At 48.8% G+C, this 20,236-nt stretch overlaps 2 protein-coding genes across 3 annotated transcripts; one reads left to right on the top strand and one right to left on the bottom strand.

The window, feature by feature from the left end:
• Nucleotides 1-615: 615 nt before the first annotated feature.
• Nucleotides 616-4,111, top strand: IL12A (interleukin 12A). Its single transcript, XM_087740646.1, has 5 exons — nucleotides 616-867; nucleotides 2,001-2,108; nucleotides 2,216-2,257; nucleotides 2,361-2,465; nucleotides 3,679-4,111. The coding sequence occupies exons 1-5, from the start codon at nucleotides 616-618 to the stop codon at nucleotides 3,844-3,846; spliced, it is 675 nt and encodes a 224-aa protein (XP_087596772.1). The 3' UTR covers nucleotides 3,847-4,111.
• A 1,092-nt stretch (nucleotides 4,112-5,203) lies between these two features.
• Nucleotides 5,204-17,844, bottom strand: LOC104011600 (caspase recruitment domain-containing protein 8-like). 2 transcript variants are annotated; one of them, XM_087739919.1, is made up of 16 exons: nucleotides 17,749-17,844; nucleotides 15,230-15,261; nucleotides 14,896-14,949; nucleotides 13,669-13,719; nucleotides 13,157-13,186; nucleotides 11,987-12,034; nucleotides 11,854-11,897; nucleotides 11,711-11,760; nucleotides 10,719-10,939; nucleotides 10,381-10,631; nucleotides 9,620-9,754; nucleotides 9,194-9,332; nucleotides 8,664-8,717; nucleotides 8,470-8,553; nucleotides 7,095-7,349; nucleotides 5,204-6,281 (listed from the first exon to the last, which is right to left on the bottom strand). In XM_087739919.1, the coding sequence occupies exons 1-16, from the start codon at nucleotides 17,775-17,777 to the stop codon at nucleotides 6,268-6,270; spliced, it is 1,491 nt and encodes a 496-aa protein (XP_087596045.1). In that variant the 5' UTR covers nucleotides 17,778-17,844; the 3' UTR covers nucleotides 5,204-6,267. The 2 variants fall into 2 exon arrangements, with proteins under 2 accessions (XP_087596045.1, XP_087596044.1); XM_087739918.1 differs by having other exon boundaries at nucleotides 10,381-10,939.
• Between the last annotated feature and the right edge of the window lie 2,392 nt (nucleotides 17,845-20,236).

Raw genomic sequence — 20,236 nt, 5'->3', positions numbered from 1 at the left:
AGTCGATAGCAAAACTTCCATTGACTTCACGGCAGACCTGATGGATAGAAAAGTTTTCTACAGCCTTTTGGCCAGGCTAAGAAAAGCCATGCGCAATATGACCTAATACTGACATATTTGGCGATTATACCAAGTATACCAGAAAAAAAGCGAGTTTCCAGGCAGGTCTTCAGGAATATTCATTAATGACATCTCATCATTATAGTTTTTAATAATAAAGAATGGAAATGGAAAAGCTTATCCGTGTGTCATGCACATACTTTGAGTAATTCGTATTTTTCCGTAAGCTGGCTGCACGCAGCGTGCAAGGGGAACAGTCCTGAGGGAAGGGCTGCCGGCCCCCACCAGCGCCCAGCTCTGCCCCGCAGCATCCTCCGCCGGGCTCGGGGGCAGAGCGGGAGCCCCGGGCCACCCCCCGCCCCGCGGTGCCGGGATTCCCGGCGGGCGGCGGCCCCGCCGCTCTCGGGATGAGTGCTGGCTGCCCCGGCCCGGCTGCCGCCGCGCTCCGAGCCCCTGCTGGAAAGGAAAGGAGAAGAGGGGGAAATCCCGCTCCCGCCGCCCCGATAAAAGCCGGCGCGGTCCCGCCGGCCCCGGCACCGCTCCCTCGGCAGCAGCATGGAGCAGCGCGGCGGCACCGGCAGCGCGGGCAGCGGCGGGCAGGCAGCGCCGCGTAGCGCCGCCGCCCGGCGCTGCAGGCAGCGGGCAGGGCCCTGGGCGCTGCTGCCCGCGCTCTGCCTGGCGCTGGCCCTGCCCGCCCCGGCCCGGGCGCTGCCGCCGCCGCCGCCCCCCGGCCACCGCCTGGCCGACGGGCTGAGCCGCTCCCGGGAGCTGCTGGCGGCCGCCAACGCCTCCCTCCACCGGCTGAAGGTCAGCGACGGGCTGGCGGGATGGTGAGGGGACCTGGGCAGGCGGTGATGGGGCAGGGGTGGTACCCAGGGGGGCGGCGATGGGGCAGGGGTGGTACCCAGGAGGGCAGCGATGGTACCCAGGAGGGAGGTGGTGGTACCCAGGAGGCCAGTGATGGGGCAGTGATGGTACCCAGGCAGGAGGTGGTGGTACCCAGGAGGGCAGCGATGGGTTGGTGAGGGTACCCAGGCAGGTGAAGCTCTCTGTAGACTCCCTTTAAGACTCTATACCTGGTCTTTCCTTTCATGCCTCCTCTGACCAGCCCTTTAGGATGGTTGGACTTGATGATCTTAAAGGTCTTTTCTGACCTAAACAATTCTATGATTTACTCAGGTGCCTTTCTCAGCCCTTTTTCACTGCAGCCCCACAGAAACACACACACTGTTAGCGGTGCCAGCAACGCATCAACAGCTGATTTGAGTGCTCTCAGTTTTGAACGTCCTCGTTCTCTGAGGCCCCTGCAGAGTTGGCTCAGGAAATACTTGCTCCCAACTGTTGTTATGTTTGCATGTTGTTGCTGGTGTCATTGGTTTGGTGCTGTAGCAACTTTCCACGCTAAAGCCCCCCAGCAGTAGCGCCAAGGGGATTTTTTTTTTTGCTAAAATTCCCTGCTGTTGCTGCAAGCTTCATCTGAGAGAACCCCAAAAACCCCCACTACTAAATAAATTCATTATTCCCACGCTTGCGGTGGGTCAGTGAGCACTGTTAAATGTCTGTGCAGATGGTAATAGTTATTTTTCACTTTCTAAGAGATACTTTACATTTGAAACTATAGCGACATAAAGTTCTCAACAGCTTAAACATCAAAGAATAATTTAAAGTAATGGAGGCAGCGCAATTTGCAACAACATATAAAACAAATCTTTGCAAAGTCTGAGCTTATTCCCATTGAATACAACTGCCACATGCATTTCACTCTTTTAGTCTATTTGCTAGCTTTCCTATTTAACCATAGTCCTCACACAGCCTCGTTCCTAGGATTCAGTTAAGTGCAGACAGCTGTGATGCATTGCTTATAATTGTGTGTATTTACATACATATACAGTACTGTGAAGCTGAGTCAATGACCCTTTTTTATTCCCTTTTTAACACAGGAGCTTGGCACGCTGGGATTTGAATGTACCCTTGAAGAGGTTGATCTTGAAGATATCACTGAGAATCAAATCAACACAATAAAAGCTTGCACATCTGAGGATCCAGGGGTAAAAAAAAAAAATACATCAAGTTTCAGCATCATATTTTCATGGAACAGCTGTGTAATTTACACTTCCACAAAATCACCATGTCTCATTTCTTCTTTAATTTGCAGACTGGAAATTGTCCGGCACTGGAAAGATCTACTTTTGATGCGGTAAATAGCAAGTTTCCCAAAATAACCCCTTCTTTTGCTTATGGTATGTTTGAAGCATTTAACATCAGATTTCTGCATTTCCTAATAATGCTGACTTTTGCAGAGTAAATGCCTGCAGGGCATCTATGATGATCTGAATGCCTACAGGGCAGAGCTGAAGAGCTTCAATGATCAAAAGGTGCTGGCAACTATTGATGAAATGATGAAGGTAGGTATTTCTGTCTCCTTCCTTTCTACTACTTCTGTCTTAAACCAGAGTTTTTAATCAAGTGTGCTCCATTCTGTAGCCAGTCAAATAGTGACCTTTCTTTAATCTGGTAATTTAAAAAATTGTCTGTTACTGTTTTTCCCAGAAGGGACTTGATTCTTTTGAATTATGTATCTCACTTCATATTTTTGCCTTGCCGATATGGTCAACACCTCAGGACTCAGATGCACGGCTCCTTAGCAGCCCTCCTTCTTTCACACTGCTCTGCTCTCACAAGGAGGTGGGCTACGGGATTTTCTGCCAGTTCCTCAGAGAACTCAAAATAGAGTAAAAGGATACAGGGACACTGTTCCATGTCTCTTCCAAATACTGAAATATGATACATCTGGTATACTGAATATAAAATAGGATGTATGGATTTTGAGGCTGAGGGGAGACCTTATCACTCTACAACTACCTGAAAGGAGGTTGTAGCGAGGTGAGGGTCAGTCTCTTCTCCCAAGTGACAAGCGATAGGACGAGACAAAACGGCCTCAAGCTGCGCCAGGGGAGGTTTAGGTTGGATATTAGGAAAAACTTCTTCACCGAAAGGGCAGTCAGGCCCTGGCACAGGCTGCCTGGGGAAGTGGTTGAGTCCCCATCCCTGGGGGTATTTAAAAGCCAGGTAGATGTGGTGCTTAGGGACACAGTTTAGTGGTGGGCTTGGCAGTGCTGGGTTAACGGTTGGACTCGATGATCTTAAGGGTCTTTTCCAACCTTAATGATTCTATGATTAATATTATTAGTGTGTACAGGGAATAGATGTTAAAAGCTTGCTTGTTGGTTTAACAAAAGCTACTTAAAAAACCAGTTAATTGCCTTTGTACTGACACAGCATCTCCCGATAGCCTGGAGACTCCAGCCACGAGCAGATGAGCCCAGTCTAAGGGGTCACTAGACAAAGCTGGCTGTAGGCTTATTATTAAAAAAGCATCTTTATTCTTGGGCAGAAAGAGCCTTTGTGCCTGAATGGACATTTTTGCCTCAAGCAAAGCACAGCTGCACATCCTAAGTCTATTAATTATATGATTAAATATTTCAAATTTTTCATTTGTGAGAATGCATTCTTATTTCTAAGTGTTGTCATTTATCACTCAGGGGGTGAAAAATCTAAAGAGGTTTTTGTTTTAGCCACTTTCTGGTGATAGCGTGTAATGCCCCTACCTCTTCCCAGGCCCTGAAGACCAGCAGCAGGAGTGTGCCGCAGCCGCTGGCCGGCGCGGGGCTGACCTCCTTCAAGGAGAGGATGAGGCTCTGCAGCATCCTTCACGCCTTCCGAATCCGCACGGTCACCATCAACAGGATGATGAACTACCTGACCTCTCCGGAGAGCTCGCTGTAAGCGCCCAGCCCTCCAGCACTTTGGGTATAAATTTGACTTAAAGATGTTTTGGAGAAAAAAATAGTAAGGTCAACATCTTGCAAGGTGGTTGGGGGCTTTTTAGGAACCAAGCGCATAATATTTCACAGAGTTTCTTATATATCACGTTCTAGCGAGCTGTTGCCCGTGCCTTTTAAGACATCACGTTAAACTAGATTTCTAGAAAATAAGCTACATCATAGTACCAAAATGTTCTCAAACCACCGAACACTCAACTGTAATTTGTCTTAACTGTTTTATTTATTCAGCTGTAATTTTCAGAAATTGAAACATATTTATAATAATCAACTTATTTATGATGATATTCCTTATTTATTCTATTTATTGCCTAATAAAATTAAAGTTTGCATAAAAAATGTGGTGACTTTTTTTTTCTTCCTTGAGATATAGCATGAATACTTTTAAAATACTTCGAATATTGCTGGCATGTAAAGGTATACCCTAGTAACGTTCAGCACTGGTGTCATATTTTAAAATCCTGTTTCTGTCTTGTTACTTACGTCAGATGTGTTTCTTGTGGATTTTTCTCTCGGGCTGAGCACTCAAAGCAACCTGCTCAATTTCATCCTCCTTTACCGTGATTTTCCAGCCAGTTACATAGTTTCCATGGTGAAACCCTGGCACCACCAAAATGGTGGCTAAATTGTTTGTTTTGGTGAGGCAAGGATTTATGTGTAGCTTTGAAGGCCAGGAGGGATGCCGGGATGGTTATCTTCCCAATTTTTGCCCGCAGTACGTAAGCCAGCCCAGACGAAGGCATCCATCCCCTCTTCGGCATCCATCCCCTCTTCTTTTTTTTTTTTTTTTTTTTAAAAAGGTTCTTGATTTAGATTTAAAGAACCTGAGGTTTGAAGACCTTTATAATCTCTTCTGACCATCTGCTATGCTATCCAGTTACCCTCAGTATTACAAATAAGCATCTCATTTCCAGCTTAGATTTACTGCTTTCTGCTTCTGACCAGAGGGTCCTATTAGAGCTTTGTTTGCGTCAGGTATCCTAAAGGTTCCCGTGAAGGCCGTTTCCCCCTGCTTGTCCCAGAGAGAAGAGCCAAGGGCAGCTCCGCCTGAGGATGGAGAGCCCCACACGAGCCTCCCTGCCTCCCACAGCTTTTTTCCCCCTAAAAGCCGCACTGGCAGAAGAGCCTGTGAGGTCCTGGGCCCCAACACAGCCCTTTTCCTCGGCCACCCCCTGGGATGTATGTAGCAGTGGGGCATCAAGGGTTGGAAAGCTGGCCCACAACATACAACAACCTTGCAACGTTTCATCCAATAGTTAAAATAAAAAAAAAATTCAAACCCCATACACAAATAGTGTGAATGTTTCCTTTTTAATCCTTATTTTTTAAAAGTATGCTTTTTCTTTCATAAACATACGCAGAGGAAGATGATCAAAAGAATGCAGTGTCTTTAAAAACAAGATAATCTCCTGTATTGGGTAGCTGCTCTTTTCTGCGAATAACATGATTTCCACATCTTTCAAATTGTGTGGTACGTGCATTGCCGACAGAGTAACAGCCTTCGCAGAGATTTTGGCTTCTCCTGTTTTTGTTTACGCACCTAATTCTATTCAAGTTCAAATTAATCAAGTAAAAAAAAAAAGTATTAAAAGTTTATAGTACAAAAAAAAATATACAACATAAAAAATTCTGTCATAAAAATTGAGACAGACTGTACAGAAAAGAGTGAAGAAGAAATTCCAAGGGAAAAATCAAAGCTGCCTGCAGTCAATAGTGGTGCTCTCGCGACACCAGTCTTCAGGTTTTTAGAAAACAGAACCAGAGCTTAACAAGGACTGAATGTACACGAGTATATACAGTAATTATGTATACCTAGAGTGATTATGCAGAGGAATTTATCTGCAAGTTTAGGATTATTCTTCCCTGATCTTGGGCATCTGTGAGAAATGCAACATACCTCATGATTTTGGCAGGTTTTTTTTTTAAGGGGATGAAAGTTTCTGCATAACTTTTCTCCCTGTCTTTCCCTGATGTAAGTAAAAACTTTTCCAGATAACAATCATATACCTGAACAAGGTAAACTGGTTTCTTCCAGTGTTCATGTCTTTTAGGACTGGCTCAAATGAGACAAAGCTGGGTGGCAGTGCTGGGTTTCCCCAGCCGTGAAGCCTGGCACTCCCGGCCGCGATGTTGGGATCCACCGCATGAGTAATTGTCCCTGAAAGTCTTACGTGTGCTTAATATCCACGCAAAATTTCATTCACATTTCTTGGGAAGATCCTGCCTAAACTTTCCGCTGAGTGATGATGCCTTGCATCTTCCTTCCCAAATCTCAGCGAGATCCCGGGGAAGCGGCCGGAGAAGCATAACGACTGGCTGGGGAAGCTCCTGCCGCACTCCTAGCTGCAGCTTCACCAGCTCAGCATCAGGCCAAGAAATCTGAGGAAAGGAACACGCACAAACACACACAGATTATCCGATCTCTACAAGTTACTTCAATATTCAAGTTGAATAACAAATGTATTAAAAGCCTACGAGACAGCGCAAGGCTGTGGCACAGACAGGTTTGTGCGGGTCAGATGAGCAAGGGAGCACGAACAGCTCTCTGCCCTTGGAAGCCAGGCTGCTTTTGGAAAGAGTTAAGAGAAAGCAAACTTTGCCTGTTTCCAAAAAAAAAAAAAAAAAAAAAATTTTCATTTTTAAGAAAGATACCCCTTGGCTGGTTGAGTTCTCAGCCCACTGAACAACTTTGGTATGTGCAGGATGAACTGAACATAAGGAGTCCCCCAGAAATCAGTGGGAGCACCCATGGGCAGTAAGGAAATACATACACACACACACACGTGTCTGCAGGACCAAACCACTAAATCATTCGTCAGGGGAAGGTGTGGATTAACCCTCCCTAAAATACGAAAGAGTAAAGACCCAAACATCTCTTCTTTGGACTCCCTGAGAAAACCAAGAATTGGTTTGGGTATTTAATGCTGACTGGTTTGGCCGTGATGGCTAGGTCATGCTGAGAGTACTCTCAACACAGTCAGTGCAAAAATATTATTCATTTTGTATCAGTTTCTGAAGGGAAGTATAAAAATGCCACAAGAAAGAAAGTCATTGCTAATATCAGAAGGGAGACAATTTTGACCTACGTAGTGAAACATGGACGAGGCATTCAGTAAACTCTCTGATGTGAATTCTTAAAATACATCTGAAACATACTGATGTAATTAAATAAATATAATGGGAAGACGATACCTTGTAGGACTTGCTCTACCTCATAGGGCACCTTTCCACGGAGACTTCTGTACAAAGTTTCTGCAGTTCCATTGCTTTGCTCTCTGTCTCTCCACTTGCTTAACACCAGAAATTTTTGCATATTAACTTCTTTCTCTGTTGCCTGAATCTGCTCAATGTCTTTCATTTCCACCCGAAGACACTCAATGAAAATTTCTCTCCACTGCCGACCTAACAACTTTGCGATCCCCATCAGCTGTTGATCAGTTAAGTTTTCTGTTTTGGTTCCATTTGAAAAGACAAAGAACAAAAATCAGACTTAATATTGCTCTTCTCATTAACCTTGTAACTAAATGACACTATTAGTTCTGTGTGTGGCCAGGGACACACGATGAAGGTGATCTTATTATTCAGATTACCCAGCAAGGTCAGAGCCAAGCGCTGGAGAAAAGCACTTGAAGGACTAAGAAGCCTGGCTCACGAAGGTGACAACATCTGATTGCATGCTGGCTGCTGTAAAGGATTTTTTCCATTTATAAGCAGCTATTCATCTAGTAGGAAAACCGTACGAACTGTACGTTAGGTTACCAAGCACCCAGAGATTTGGAGATGTGTAATGTTAAGGCCGTGCTGAGCACTCGCTACCTCCGGGCAAGTTCACATGCCAGTTTTTCTTGAAAACTACAGCTGCTCCAGATGTTTGTTTTTCCTTCAGTTACAATGGCTCAGAAATCTCAGCCCGCGCGGTTACATGGACTGAGCCGCTTTTCTCCTCAGTGCCACCAATTACACATCAAACGGAGGTTTTGAGGGATGGAAGCTCTCCCTCTGGTGGCTACACGCACCCACAAACACCTATGTGGCTACTTAGCTGATTTTGTTTTCATTATTTATTGAACTAACATTATTTCTTCTGTATTTTTTCCAGGTAACTATTAGTAAATGAGGAGTTTCTGGGTGGGAGCTCCCAGACACCAAGTTTCTCCAACCATCAGAACATCACATGTCATCAATAAATGGGAGATGATTTTTTTTCAGAAAAAATCAGCCTATTATGGCTCAGGAGGTATCCTGAGCGCAAAATCTGAGACATGTAGCGGAAACCGTTTTCAAAAGCAGCCACTATTTCCCAGTCGTAGAAGACAATACCATTTTAGCTGACCCTTATAAAGCAAATTTCCTAGCTGCTTGTCCCCATTTATTTACCGAATGAATGACAAAGTGTACTGAAGTACACAAATGCAGGTACAAATCCTGCATCTACAAAAGCAGCGCTTTCTCCTCCTATATGTCATGCTCAGATTCATGGAAGTCTTCAAAAAAGTGAGCTCAGGTTCAATTCATGGGATAAAACCCCCACAAACCTGTTATTTTAAATGACACAGAAATGTTCTACCTGCAGAATTGGCTGTCTTTTGCTTTTTGCTACAGAGCTCGTCTTCTTCCAAAATGGTGATGGCTGGTTTCCGTTTTTTGACACCTAAGAAGCAAGCAAGAGGTGATGTTACTTCTTTCGTATCACTTGAGCTACAACAGCAAGCGAGGTACACAGAAAATAAGCAACCCCGACTTATCTTCAAATTGACTTACTGACTGTGCTTCTTTTCTGCTCATTTTTGTTCTGATCGTAATGTATCCAGTCACCTGGTAAAGTTTGCAGAGGAAACAAAAGGTGAGGTAGGAATTCCCATAGCTATGCCCTACATCCAACAATTCTCGGGCACAAAACCAAGCTGTTGGGTGGACTCCAGCTGCTGAGCTAAGATTTTATATAATGGGGTGATTTTTCCCCTTTTATCCAATGTGCTGCAGCACACCGTCTATAATATGCAACAGAGATCACATATTATTCCTAATAACTAAAACTAAGGCGGAGCATCCTCCTGCACACCCCACAGCCCTGAAGCCTTCGCCTGTTTGCTCACGAGGGATTCTGCACGTTACTGCAACACCCACTACATGGCCTCCCAGAGCTCTTCTCTTCGGGTTTTATCACTCCCAGCTCCAAACCTCACAATTTTAACAGCAGGAATTTTGGTGCATCTAAGGGCTGAATTATATCCCAACTCCTCTATCTTTTCAGCAGGAAAAAACCAGTCGTGGGAAGACCAAAGACTCACTCTCTCTTAGTTTTGCTTTCCATACGGTTGCATCAGACTCCAGCTCAACCAAAGACAAGGTGAAGTCGTCGGGTTTCTCCAAATAGACTTCAATGTAACTTTTTAGTTTCAGGAGAGATCCATCAATGAATTCAATTTCCTACACAATGTAAATATGTTAAAAATAAACATTTATCCAAACATAAACTAAAGAGGAGTATTTGGCTGTTGGCACAGATCTGAGCCCAACTCTAATCTCCCCAGTTTTGCTGTTGACTTTGGCATCAGAATTTCATCCCAAAATTTTAGGGCTCTAAGAGGCAAATGCTTTCTGCAGCGAAGGCAAATGTGAAAAATGCCCTTAATACTAGTGCAGGAAAAGCTGTTTTGTACCGTGTTTCTAATCCAGCTGCAATGCACGAAATGAGGGTTGTGCAAGGGACTTACCTCTGGAGTTATTTCAGCTTCTGGCTCACAAACTAATCTATATCTCTTTCCTCTCTGTAGTAATTTCTGGCATACAGGGGGCTTGTCAATTTTAATGAATTTCTTATTTGAATGTTTTACAGCTCTTGAGATATCCTAAAATTTAAAAATACAATTTAAAGGTTACTCGCCTCAGTGAAGGAATTCACATTTAAAATCTGCGCTAATCTGGCTCCTTGGGCTTTTCTCTGTCCTCAGCCCTATGAAATGGCCACGACCTCTTCCACATGGCAAACTTTACAGAAAACTGTGCACTAAACACCACGCTCAAAAAACATCAAATAAACTTCAGCTATTGTGCTACATGGGTGAAATTAAATAGAAGAGTTTGCAACCCGAATAAAAGGAAGGTTATTTGTTGCTGTCCTCTCCTAGTGTTTGCCTACATATTGTACGGGGGAACGGGTGAGAGGACAAGAAGCACTTTCAGGTACAAACCCTTAGCTCCGTGGATTTTGGTGGCAAACAGGTTTCTGATGTATTTCTTTTCTACAGCAGCTTGTGAGTGAGCATGTGGGCCAGTATAATTCCTTGAATATCATATTCTAACTTGGCAGACCTTTTCGGTACGGAAGTCTCATTACATACATACATATATAAAATACATACACTGGGGCAAGAGCATCTCTTCGCCATGCCCCATCCTCAACATAGCACCCCCATAACCCACCCTGCCAGTATTTCTACATCACGCCACCCTACACCCCCAACACCAGCCATACCTTTATAAAGGAGTCATTGTTTGTAGCCACGTAGACCCGAAAGGATAAGGAGGGATGCTCATCAACAACTTTGTAGAGGATGACGACGCCGTGGTACTGCACCGGCTCCTGGGTCTGGATGAGCGGTCCCACCGGCGAGAGCGAGCTCACCAGCCACTTCACGTGCGAGGCCGAGTAGTCGGCGGACGGCTCGATGGCTGCGCCCTGGCCTTTGATGTGCAAAACCTTGAAAGCCATGCCAGCACCATGATCTGCGGGGACACAGGGCTGTCTCAGCACCTCCTGCGCTGGGAAGCCAGCAGCCTCCCATGCCCGCCCAGCCGGTGGCCGGCACTCACCGCCGAGGCAGAGGGAGTGGGGAAACTGGATGGAGGTGAGAGCCAGGGCCGAGTCGCAGCGCACATCGAAGAGGGGGCCGCCCACGATCCATGGCTTTTCCACGAGGCTGGCATATTTGCTCCAGGATAAGAGGGAATATGTGATCTTGACGGCCCCCGTTACCTCAAAAATCAAGCCTGTGAGGCTGCACTGGTAAGTCCCCTCTGCATCCAGCTGCACCCTGCCATGGGCAAGAGTGACCCGGTTAGTTTAGTTACCACCACCTAGTAAATACTGTAACAATATGGTTTGCAAGGGATAACAGAGAAACTCCCTTCCGAACAAGCACAGAGCACTTTATCTGAATAGCACAGAAGCCACAACAATGTTTTTTTCTCCAGTCTCTATGTTTAAACCGTCACTGGAGTGCTAAAAACTGGCTGGGAGGACCCAGCCAGTGCATGCAAAATAGCTGTAATGAACATTTTGCATAAGCTTTCCTGCAAATGAGGCAGCTGCTTTTACAGGAAGGGCTCAGCCCAGCTCCCATCGACGTCGGAGCCAACATCGTACACCGACATCAACATCATACATGGACAACACAAACATCCCACACTGATGACAACTTCCAAGCCAGAGAGAGGGAGCACAAGGCATCCAAGGCAAAATGCAAGGTCAGTGCAAATGGGGAGGACAAGTATTCCTGTGAAGCAGGGCGAGACCCGCCATGTGTGTCCAGACGAAAAAAAAGCACGTAAAAATGCGCCCGATGTTAGTTACCACAGCGAGACAAGGCAGGCAGGAAGCCATCCTAAAAGCTTTCTTGGACCAGGACCTGCAGGCAGCATGGGCAGCTGCTCTAAATTGTTTATTTTTAAGGATTTGGGGGCATCTGTTATACCTCCAAATGTATCTGTGCAGCAAATTATTCTTTTTCCCACTTAAACCGAAGAGAGAAGTATCTTGATGACAACAATATAAATGTATACCCATTATATTAAAAAAACCATACACGTGTTGTCCTCCAGAAAGTCTCCTGGGGGTCACTTGCTCCTTTTGGTCCTAGATAAAAGAAAAATATATTTTTAAAGAGGTGAGAATTACAATTTGCAGATTATCTCATGCAAAATTGGGGGGGGGAGTTTATCAACATACAGTTTCATTTCTGCAATGCTCACAGGGTGGCAGACAGTTCACTCCTAGCGAGAAAACAGGAAGATTAGTTCAGTAAAAGCAAAGTAATTAAACACTCGGGAAAAAACCCAACCCTCAAGAGATCTGTTACTACCTGATTCATCGCAGTGCGGTAGCGATTCCTTCTCCTCTTGTTCTTCATCTACAAAAAAGAAGTTTGCAGCAAATACTTCAGCCTCCAGCAGGTTTCTGCTCCCATATTCAGCAAGGACAACCCACTAGTTTAATTTGCTTACATTTAAAAATACCGAAGGAGAATATTCCTAAGACTAAGTTCTTACAGGCACACTTGCACACCTTCGTGTGCAGGTTTTGCACAGTGTGGGGATGAAGGTGAACATCAGGATACAACATTTGTCATGAGTTCATAACTTGCCCAAACTACTAGAAATTTCCACAGGGGTTAAAAAAAAGACTCGTCCCCAGGATAAGTCTCATCATGCCAAGTACAAAGTTCAACCACTCGGCTTTGAAGCTGGCAACAGCGCTTTCCAGCAAGCAGGTAACCACACTATTTGCAGTGTATTTGTCCCTAAAGCGATTTAGAAGTGCCTGAATCCTCCTTACTAATCCCCAAGACAACAGAAAGCAAGCAGAGCTGACACATTGGGCAAAAGTTTTTGGCCTGAAGGGTGGATTTTGCAGAAGCCGAGCGGCAGAGCTGTTGTGACAAGGTGTGAGGAGGGGCTGGCTGCCGGCGTGCACGGGCGCTGTGCTGCTCGCTCCCACCAACGCCCCTCCCTGCAAGCAGGGCCTCCAGCCGAGCTGTCCCAAAGTCACCCGGGGACATCAACACCCTCCTGGCCAGGCAGATGTGGGAGAGGCAGAAAATATACTGCTGCAGCGAACAGCCTGGAAAACATCAGGCAAACACCCGCCAGCGCGTTGGCTCCCTTCCCGCAGCAACGCTATTTCAGTCCCCGCGCTGCAGCGGGGCTGCAGTGACCTGGGGCCACCCGTGGCGTGCGGGCAAGGAAAGGTGCCTCACCCCGTCCGGCATCTCCCTGCACCCACAGCCCTGCGCCGGGCTCCATTTGCAAACAGGGGCAGCGAGCGTGCACCGTGCATGCACCCCACGCACCCCCCCTTCTTGGGTATGCTCTCTAGCAAATAATTTTACCGAAAGACATGGAGGTGACGGCTGGGCCAGCACGAAATCACTGTCTTGCCATCGCACATCATTACCCTCGTGCATCCCTTATCCGTGTTGGCTTCCTCACACCTTGCAAGGCAGATATAAGGAACAAAATAAAAGCACACTCACCCGACCTTCTTCCATCCAACTCCTCCGCATCTGATGAGAAAAAGCTTTGTAATTATTTAACTAAAGACTATCAATCTTGCATGAAACCCGAATAAACTGCTGGTGGTGTAACCCGTGTAAGCGTAAACCCACAGGCTTTTCATCAACAGCAAACGCTTCCTTTAATTCTTTTCCTGTCCATCCTGTTTTGCCACTTTTGCTGCCAACTTTTAAGCAGATTTATAGCCTTTTGGTGTCGGGAGAACTACTGCGGTGTAAAAATATCTGCATGTATTGTGTCTACGAGGCTAAAGCAACATTAGCTGCTGCTCCTCTATTATTGCTCTGCTCATAACTGAGCGGCTAGGAAATTATTTGCTCACAAAAATATCATTCTGCTTTTCAGCATGCAATCACTGAATTAACAGTCTTACACAATAACCCTGAGACTATGCCCATGAAAAGCAGCTGGTTTAAACTGAACATACATTTTCAAAAGGGAGAAAATATATAAATCACAATGCGATGCTCACCTGACTCCTCGTCCGAGCTACTGCTGGAGCTGTTTTCGGAACTGTCCTCTCCTTAACAAAATTACACCCCATTAGTCACAGGCAGAATGAAATAAAGCAATGCCACAGGTAAGGAAAAGGATACATCTACAAGTTTAAATACATCAGGTTGGTCAGTGTTGTGGTTTAACCCCAGCTGGCAACTGAGCACCACCCAGCAGCTCGCTCATCCCCCCCCGCCCCAGTGGGATGGGGGAGAGAATCGGAAAAAAAAAAAAGTAAAACCCATGGGTTAAGATAAAGACAGTTTAATAGGGCAGCAGAGAAAAAGAAACCAATAATAATAGTAATGATAAAAGAATACACAAAACACATGATGCACAATGCAATTGCTCATCACCTGCTGACCGATGCCCAGCCTGTCCCCAAGCAGCAATCACTGCCCCCTGGCTGACTCCCCCCAGTTTATATACTGGGCATGACGCCATACGGTATGGCATAGCCCTTTGGCCAGCCTGGGTCAGCTGTCCTGGCTGTGCCCCCTCCCAGCTGCTTGTGCACCGGGCAGGGCATGGGAAGCTGAAAAGTCCTTGATTTAATGTAAGCACTACTTAGCAACAACTAAAACATCAGTGCGTTATCAACATTATTCTCATCCTAAATCCAAAACACAGCACTGTACCAGCTACTAGGAAGAAAATTAACTCTATCCCAGCCGAAACCAGGACAATCAGCAAGGTAGGTAACATAACAAGGTAGAAAAAATACTTAAGCAGAGAGAAGCATCAGAGCATCAAATCCCAGCATCAGAGGAGACTTAGGGGTCACCCAGACCCTCCTGAAGGGTACATGTGATGTTCAAGAGGCTTAATTTTAGTGTTTTATACAACCTGGAACTATTTTGTCTATATTTGTTAGCTTCACCCATGGCATGTCCCTCTTCACCCAGCTAAATTATGGTTTTCCGTGACACGCACGTGAGGTGGAAGAAGCATTGGTGGGAGAAGCATTGGTGGGAGCTGCTGCGTCCCGCCAGTGACGTGACTCGTGGGGATGCGCCATATGCGCTTCAAGAAATTATTCTGACAAATGTAAGTTGAAGAGAAACCAGTATTGCAAAGCAAGTGACTTGAAGAATTGCAGCAGTGTCTACCCTGTGGTTTTATCATGTCGCGGGGAAAAGGCGGGTGCAAGGCCAGCCACGCCATCCCACGTGCAGGGAAAGCCCTCAGCCCCGTGTGTGCTCACCCGCTGGGTGCTCCTTGGCCAAGCCCTCTCCCTCCACACTGCCGGCCACCACCTCTGCAAGAGAGAAGGAGTCGGGGGATATAAGCTTGAAAAAGATTTAACTCTTCTCTTGGCATTTTTGTACTATGCAGGTCAGAGGAAGGGAATAAACAGCAAAGGAATATGAATTTTAAAAATCAGTATAAAAAAAATCAAAACTCTTAGCCACTAAACTAAGGCATTACACCACGTCTTTTAAAGCCAGCAGTTTTAACATTGTCATTTCCATTCCAAAGGATGGGCATTTCTCATAACAAACCCATTTGAAGTGCTGTGTTTCACAAAATCACCGTACCTTTTTCATCTGAAGAGAGGGACTCCGCTCCGCTGGAAGACAAAACGGGAGATACATGAGCAGATCCCTCAGTCCTTTGCCGCGCCTCCACGCAAGCGGGTATTTATTCACCTCCCTGCCTGCTGGCATCGCTCCCTGGCTTTGGCCAGGGAATCGGAGGTTATAAGGTAACTTGGGATGGCAGGCTGGGGATTAAAAAATAATTTTCTCTAACATCGCCCACGGCCCTGGCCCTGCCAGGGACGCCTGGCTCTCCTCCACATTTCCCCCTGGCACAAGCCCTTGGCCCCAGCCCCTTTTGCAAAGCACCCAGAGTTTGTGTGCCAAGCACCCATCGGTTTTGGTAGCAATCCAACCAATCTTCAGCAAGGCATGAAGCTCAGATAAACACAGTGGCTCAGATGTGGCAGATGACTCCCATTTGTGCCCGTGGCAAATTTGTGGCCTGTGGCAAATTCAGGCCAACCTTCAGTCTCCATTCACTCTTGAAAAGGGGAAGTGTGCTGGTTTTATCATTTACAGATAAAGATCAGGTCTGGAAACCTTTTGGTGGAGCAAACCACGCAAAGCTCCACAACGTCCTCCCTGCGGCCCCACCGAAGAACCACCATAAAAGCTGCTGCTGAGGAAGGGAATCGCCCTGGACGCAGTTACCATAAACCAGCAGGTGACATCCAGCTCTCCATTGCTTCAGTGGCACGAGCAAACATCCCGGCCCCTCCGCCCTGCCAGCAGCCAGCTGGAACGGCAGCCGTACGCCATGCGGGCAGGGAAAGATCAAATATTCCCTCGCTCTTTGGAGGCAAGTGAGGGATTTCAGTGCCGCCCCAGCGATGCTAAGGGATGCTGGCAATGGCGAAGCCAAGCCACAGCAGTTGCTTTTCAGCAGCTCAGCTCAGGAGGCTGATTTTGACCATCCCGGGCTGTCCGCTGTGCACCCACAGCCCATCCGCTCCGGGCCCCAGCTCCCTGGGGAGCACCCGGCAGCGGGGGGTGCTGCCGGGGTGAGTGGGCATCACCGCGGGGGTCAGAGCCTCGGCCGCCGCTGCACTGGGGCACCTCAAACACAAAATTAAAAAATAAAAAATGAATAGGTGGTAATGGTAGAGGCAGGATAATAAATCCTCTAACGTATGGCTGAGGCACAAGGTGAAGCGATGCAAGCAAGGGGGGTCCTGGGCAGATGGCAGAGCAGGTGGAGCTGTAAGAGTTTGTTGGTCAGGGGCAGGGAAAATGGTGCTGTGGCCAGTTAGACACGCATGAGAAACTGGGTAAGGGTTTCACAGTGGGCATGAATGGGAAATTACACAATGAGGCTTGTGCTTCCAAACTGTATCTTAAAAAAAAAAAAAAAAATGACATAGTATCTGCAAGATTTGGACAAAGCCTGGACGTACCCCAGAGACAGCGCCTGAGCCAAGCACTGTTTGTGCAACCCTTCCACCAAGTGCTGGCTTGCTAAATAAGGTTTGCCTGCAGCAGGCTTGTACCCCCTCACAGCTGCATTTCCCTCCTCCTAAGCTAAAAAACACGCTCCGGAGGAGAGAAGCAGGGAGAAAAAAAAAAAAAAACAAACTAGCCTTATTCAGTATAAGAAATTATTGCCCACAGTTAATTACAATAGGGAAGAAAGGCACTGCCAGCTCCATCCCCTGCCCCGCAAGAGCGGCACGGTTGCGATGCTGTTCCCCAGCGGCCGCTGAAGCAAAGCCAAAGCGGGGTGACCCCGCTGGCGATCCCAGCTTTAGAAGGAAAAGATAAACAGGCTCGTTTCTAAGCGGCCCCAGCTGCCGCTTGTTGTGGCCGTAGCCGGGGTGCAGCCGGGGCGGCGGCGGCGGGAGCGCGGAGCGGGGCCCGGGGCGGAGCGGGGCCGGCGGAGCGGAGGCCGGGGCGGAGCGGCCGGGGCCGGCGGAGCGGGAACGGCGCTGGCTCGTCCAGCGCTTTTGTCTGCCGGAGGAGAGGATGCCGAGCGGGGCCGGGCGGCTGCGCGGCCGGGTCTTGGCCCGGCCCCGGGGATGGGGATGGAGGGGGGTGGTCGGGGAGCCCCCGCTGCAGGTGCAAGGCTGGGCCCTGCGCCCCAAAACCGCTGTGGCTTTTCTTTTCGGGGGGGGGGGGGGCGGGGGCAGGAAGGAGCCTCTGGGCTCTGCGCCAACGCGGGGCAGGGACCCTTCGCTGCAAGGTGGGGAAGATGGGGGGGGCGGGAGGCAATGGGGGGTGATGCGGGGGGGTGTGGAAGGGAGGGGCTGGGGGAGACCGGAGGATGCTGGGGGACGGTGCAGGAGGGATGCTGGGGGGATGGGGAGGATGCTGAGGGCATCGGGAGGGGCTGGGCGTGCAGGGGGGCATCGGGAGGATGCGGGGAGGGGGAAGGGGAGCTGCCGGGGGATACAGGGGCGGGGGGTGGCCGGGGGATGCCGGGCAGGCCCCGGGGGTCCCGGGGAGGGCCCCGGGAGGCGCCGGGGCGGGGCGGTGCACGGCGGGGGGCAGCCGAGACCCGCGGTCCCCCCGTCCCCGCTCACCTGTCGGGCTCCTGCCCGCGGCGGGACATCGCGGCGGGAGGCGGGAGGCGGGAGCGGCGCGGCGGGGCCCGCGGGAAAGCACCGCCCTCCTGCGAGGGGCGCGTCCGCCCACGGCCACGCCCCCGGCCACGCCCCCGGTGCCAGAACCCGGCCGTGCACAGGGCGGGGCCGCCCCACGCGGGTCCGCGTCACAGCGGCACGCGCCGGGGTACCACCTCCGCATACTGGAGACGCTGGTCTGTCAGATCGGTACTGTAGAGACGGGTACGTATGCACACTGCATCGGTGTTGTAGGCACGCGGGCATACTCATGTACTAGCTAGACGCTCTATAGATACATACCTAGAGATGCATATATGCATATCACACTTATACACGCACACTCTCTCAGCGTAGATACAGATATATATGGTATACCTTCATAAGTATATATATACCATTCATATTGTGGACTTACTAGGTATTATATATTAGGATAGGATAGGACAGGACAGGACAGGATAGGATACGACAGAAGAATAGAATAGAATAGAATAGAATAGAATAGAATAGAATAGAATAGAATAGAATAGAATAGAATAGAATAGAATAGAATAGAATAGGAGGTATTGCATATACGTACTAGATATATCGTGTCTATAGGTATGTGTCATTATCTACAGTAAAATCCATCACCTTTGCACACACGCGGTGCCTGGATACACCAAGGTGCCAGCCCAGACACGAGGGCTGCCGGCTCACACACCGGAGGCGTCGGGGACAGGGTCCACGCTGCCGGGGGACGGCAGGTTGTGCCCCGACACAGGCACGCTGGCACCTTGGCTGGTAGCGCCAGCGGTTTCCCGGCTGGTGCCGTACGGGAACCCAGGCACCGAACACAGGGCAGGGATGTGCTGCCTGTGCCGTTCCCATTTCCCCTCCACTAACCCTGTGGGCAGGCAGGGCGCGAGGATTGCCAGCGCCCAGGGCCACCCGGGTGTCACCCGCCTTCCTCTGCCGGTGGGAAACACCGTGGGCAGCTCTGCACACTGCTGCTGCCAGAGAGCGCGGGAAGGGAAAGTGCCAGATGTCAGCCTTGCAGCTGGCACACTGGGACCCGCCTCTGAGAAGCTGGCAGAGCTGCTTATAGAAAAAAAAATGAAAATAAAAAAATAAAACAGCCCAAACCTGCAGCAGCACATAAGTATTTTTTTTTTTTAAAAGGGGAATAAAAGCTGCTCCACCAGAAGCGTTTCGGTAGTAAAGTGCTCCTGCGGCATCTAAGGTGCCCCTAGAGCTGCAGCAAACCTCGCGGAGCCAGCAGCCCCTCTGCCCTGGCAGTGCCAGCGGACGGCGCTCACCTCTGCAGGGCAGTGAAATCCCCCTGCGAGAGCCTGCCAAACCCAGGCGAGGGCCGACCGTCCCGCAGGAACAGGGATTTCCAGGCCTCCGGGTGGGCTCCAAACAAGGAAACCCTTGCACACCCTTGCACAGCTTTGCTTCCCCCCTCCCTGCCCCACTGCCTCCCAGCCAAGCACACATGGCTGGAAACATCCAAAATCTTCTCAATTTGTGCCGGGATAAGCTAACCCCTTTGTGAAGAGGGTGGATCAGATGTTTGTTTTAAAGCTACTCCTTGTACGCCAAAAGCTCATCCAGCCCCAGGCCAGGTCTCAGCATCGCCCTCCTCCCCTCGCGCCAACCCCAAAGCGGCTCCCGGGCGCAGGTGGGGTACGGAGTCACCCTTTGCGTGTCTGCCCAGGGCATGCATGAGGAAAAAAAGATAAGCTCTGTAAGCAAGTGTAAGTATATAAGTAAACATAGTCTCAAAATGCCGTTCCAGGTGCCTTTGAAGTGCTCAGCTCCCATGTCCTCCCGTCCTGGGTATGAAGGAGCCGGGTGTGGGAGCAGGAGCCCCCCGGCGCTGCCCCTCTCCCCCGTGCACCCAGCCACGGCCCCCGGCTGCCGCCGCATCCTGCCAGCCCCACGCTGCCAACCAACTCTGGAAAATCCGTATCCCCAGGAAAATACATGCGCAGAGCTCGTGGGAACAAGCTATAATGCTCAGGCTGCAAAGGGTGTTTGTAAAACTGTGATCAAAACCACCAAATAAAAAAAAACATTTAATGTGAAACACTGGAAAAACGACAGATAAGGATCAGTTTAGGCAGAGATGAAAATGCCAGTGAAGTCGCCGAAGGAAATCCCCTTGCAAGCAACAACCTGCTGCCAGGCCAGGCCCTGGGAATTCCAGCCTGGAGCAAACTCAAGGAGGCAGAAAAAGTTTGTGGAATAACGACAAGAGCTGGAAGTGAAAATAAGTGCCCGCAATAGGACACAATGGAGAGTAAACAAGAAAAAAAAAAAAAAAAAGCAAGGCAGAAGGGAAATGAGAAACGGAAGATGGCTATGTGATGCAAAGGGTTTGGGCCGGTGGTTTTGCCTTTCCCCGCCCCATCCCTTGACGGCCACTCAGAGCTCGCTAAGGGTGGCTGTCTTGAGCCACTAT

This window comes from Nipponia nippon, unplaced genomic scaffold (assembly GCF_047370975.1).
Source record: "Nipponia nippon isolate SJK-2023a ecotype South Korea unplaced genomic scaffold, ASM4737097v1 scaffold_7, whole genome shotgun sequence".
Classification (NCBI taxonomy): domain Eukaryota; kingdom Metazoa; phylum Chordata; class Aves; order Pelecaniformes; family Threskiornithidae; genus Nipponia; species Nipponia nippon.
Note: the sequence above shows the minus strand (reverse complement) of the source record. Positions and strands in the feature narration are given on the sequence as shown.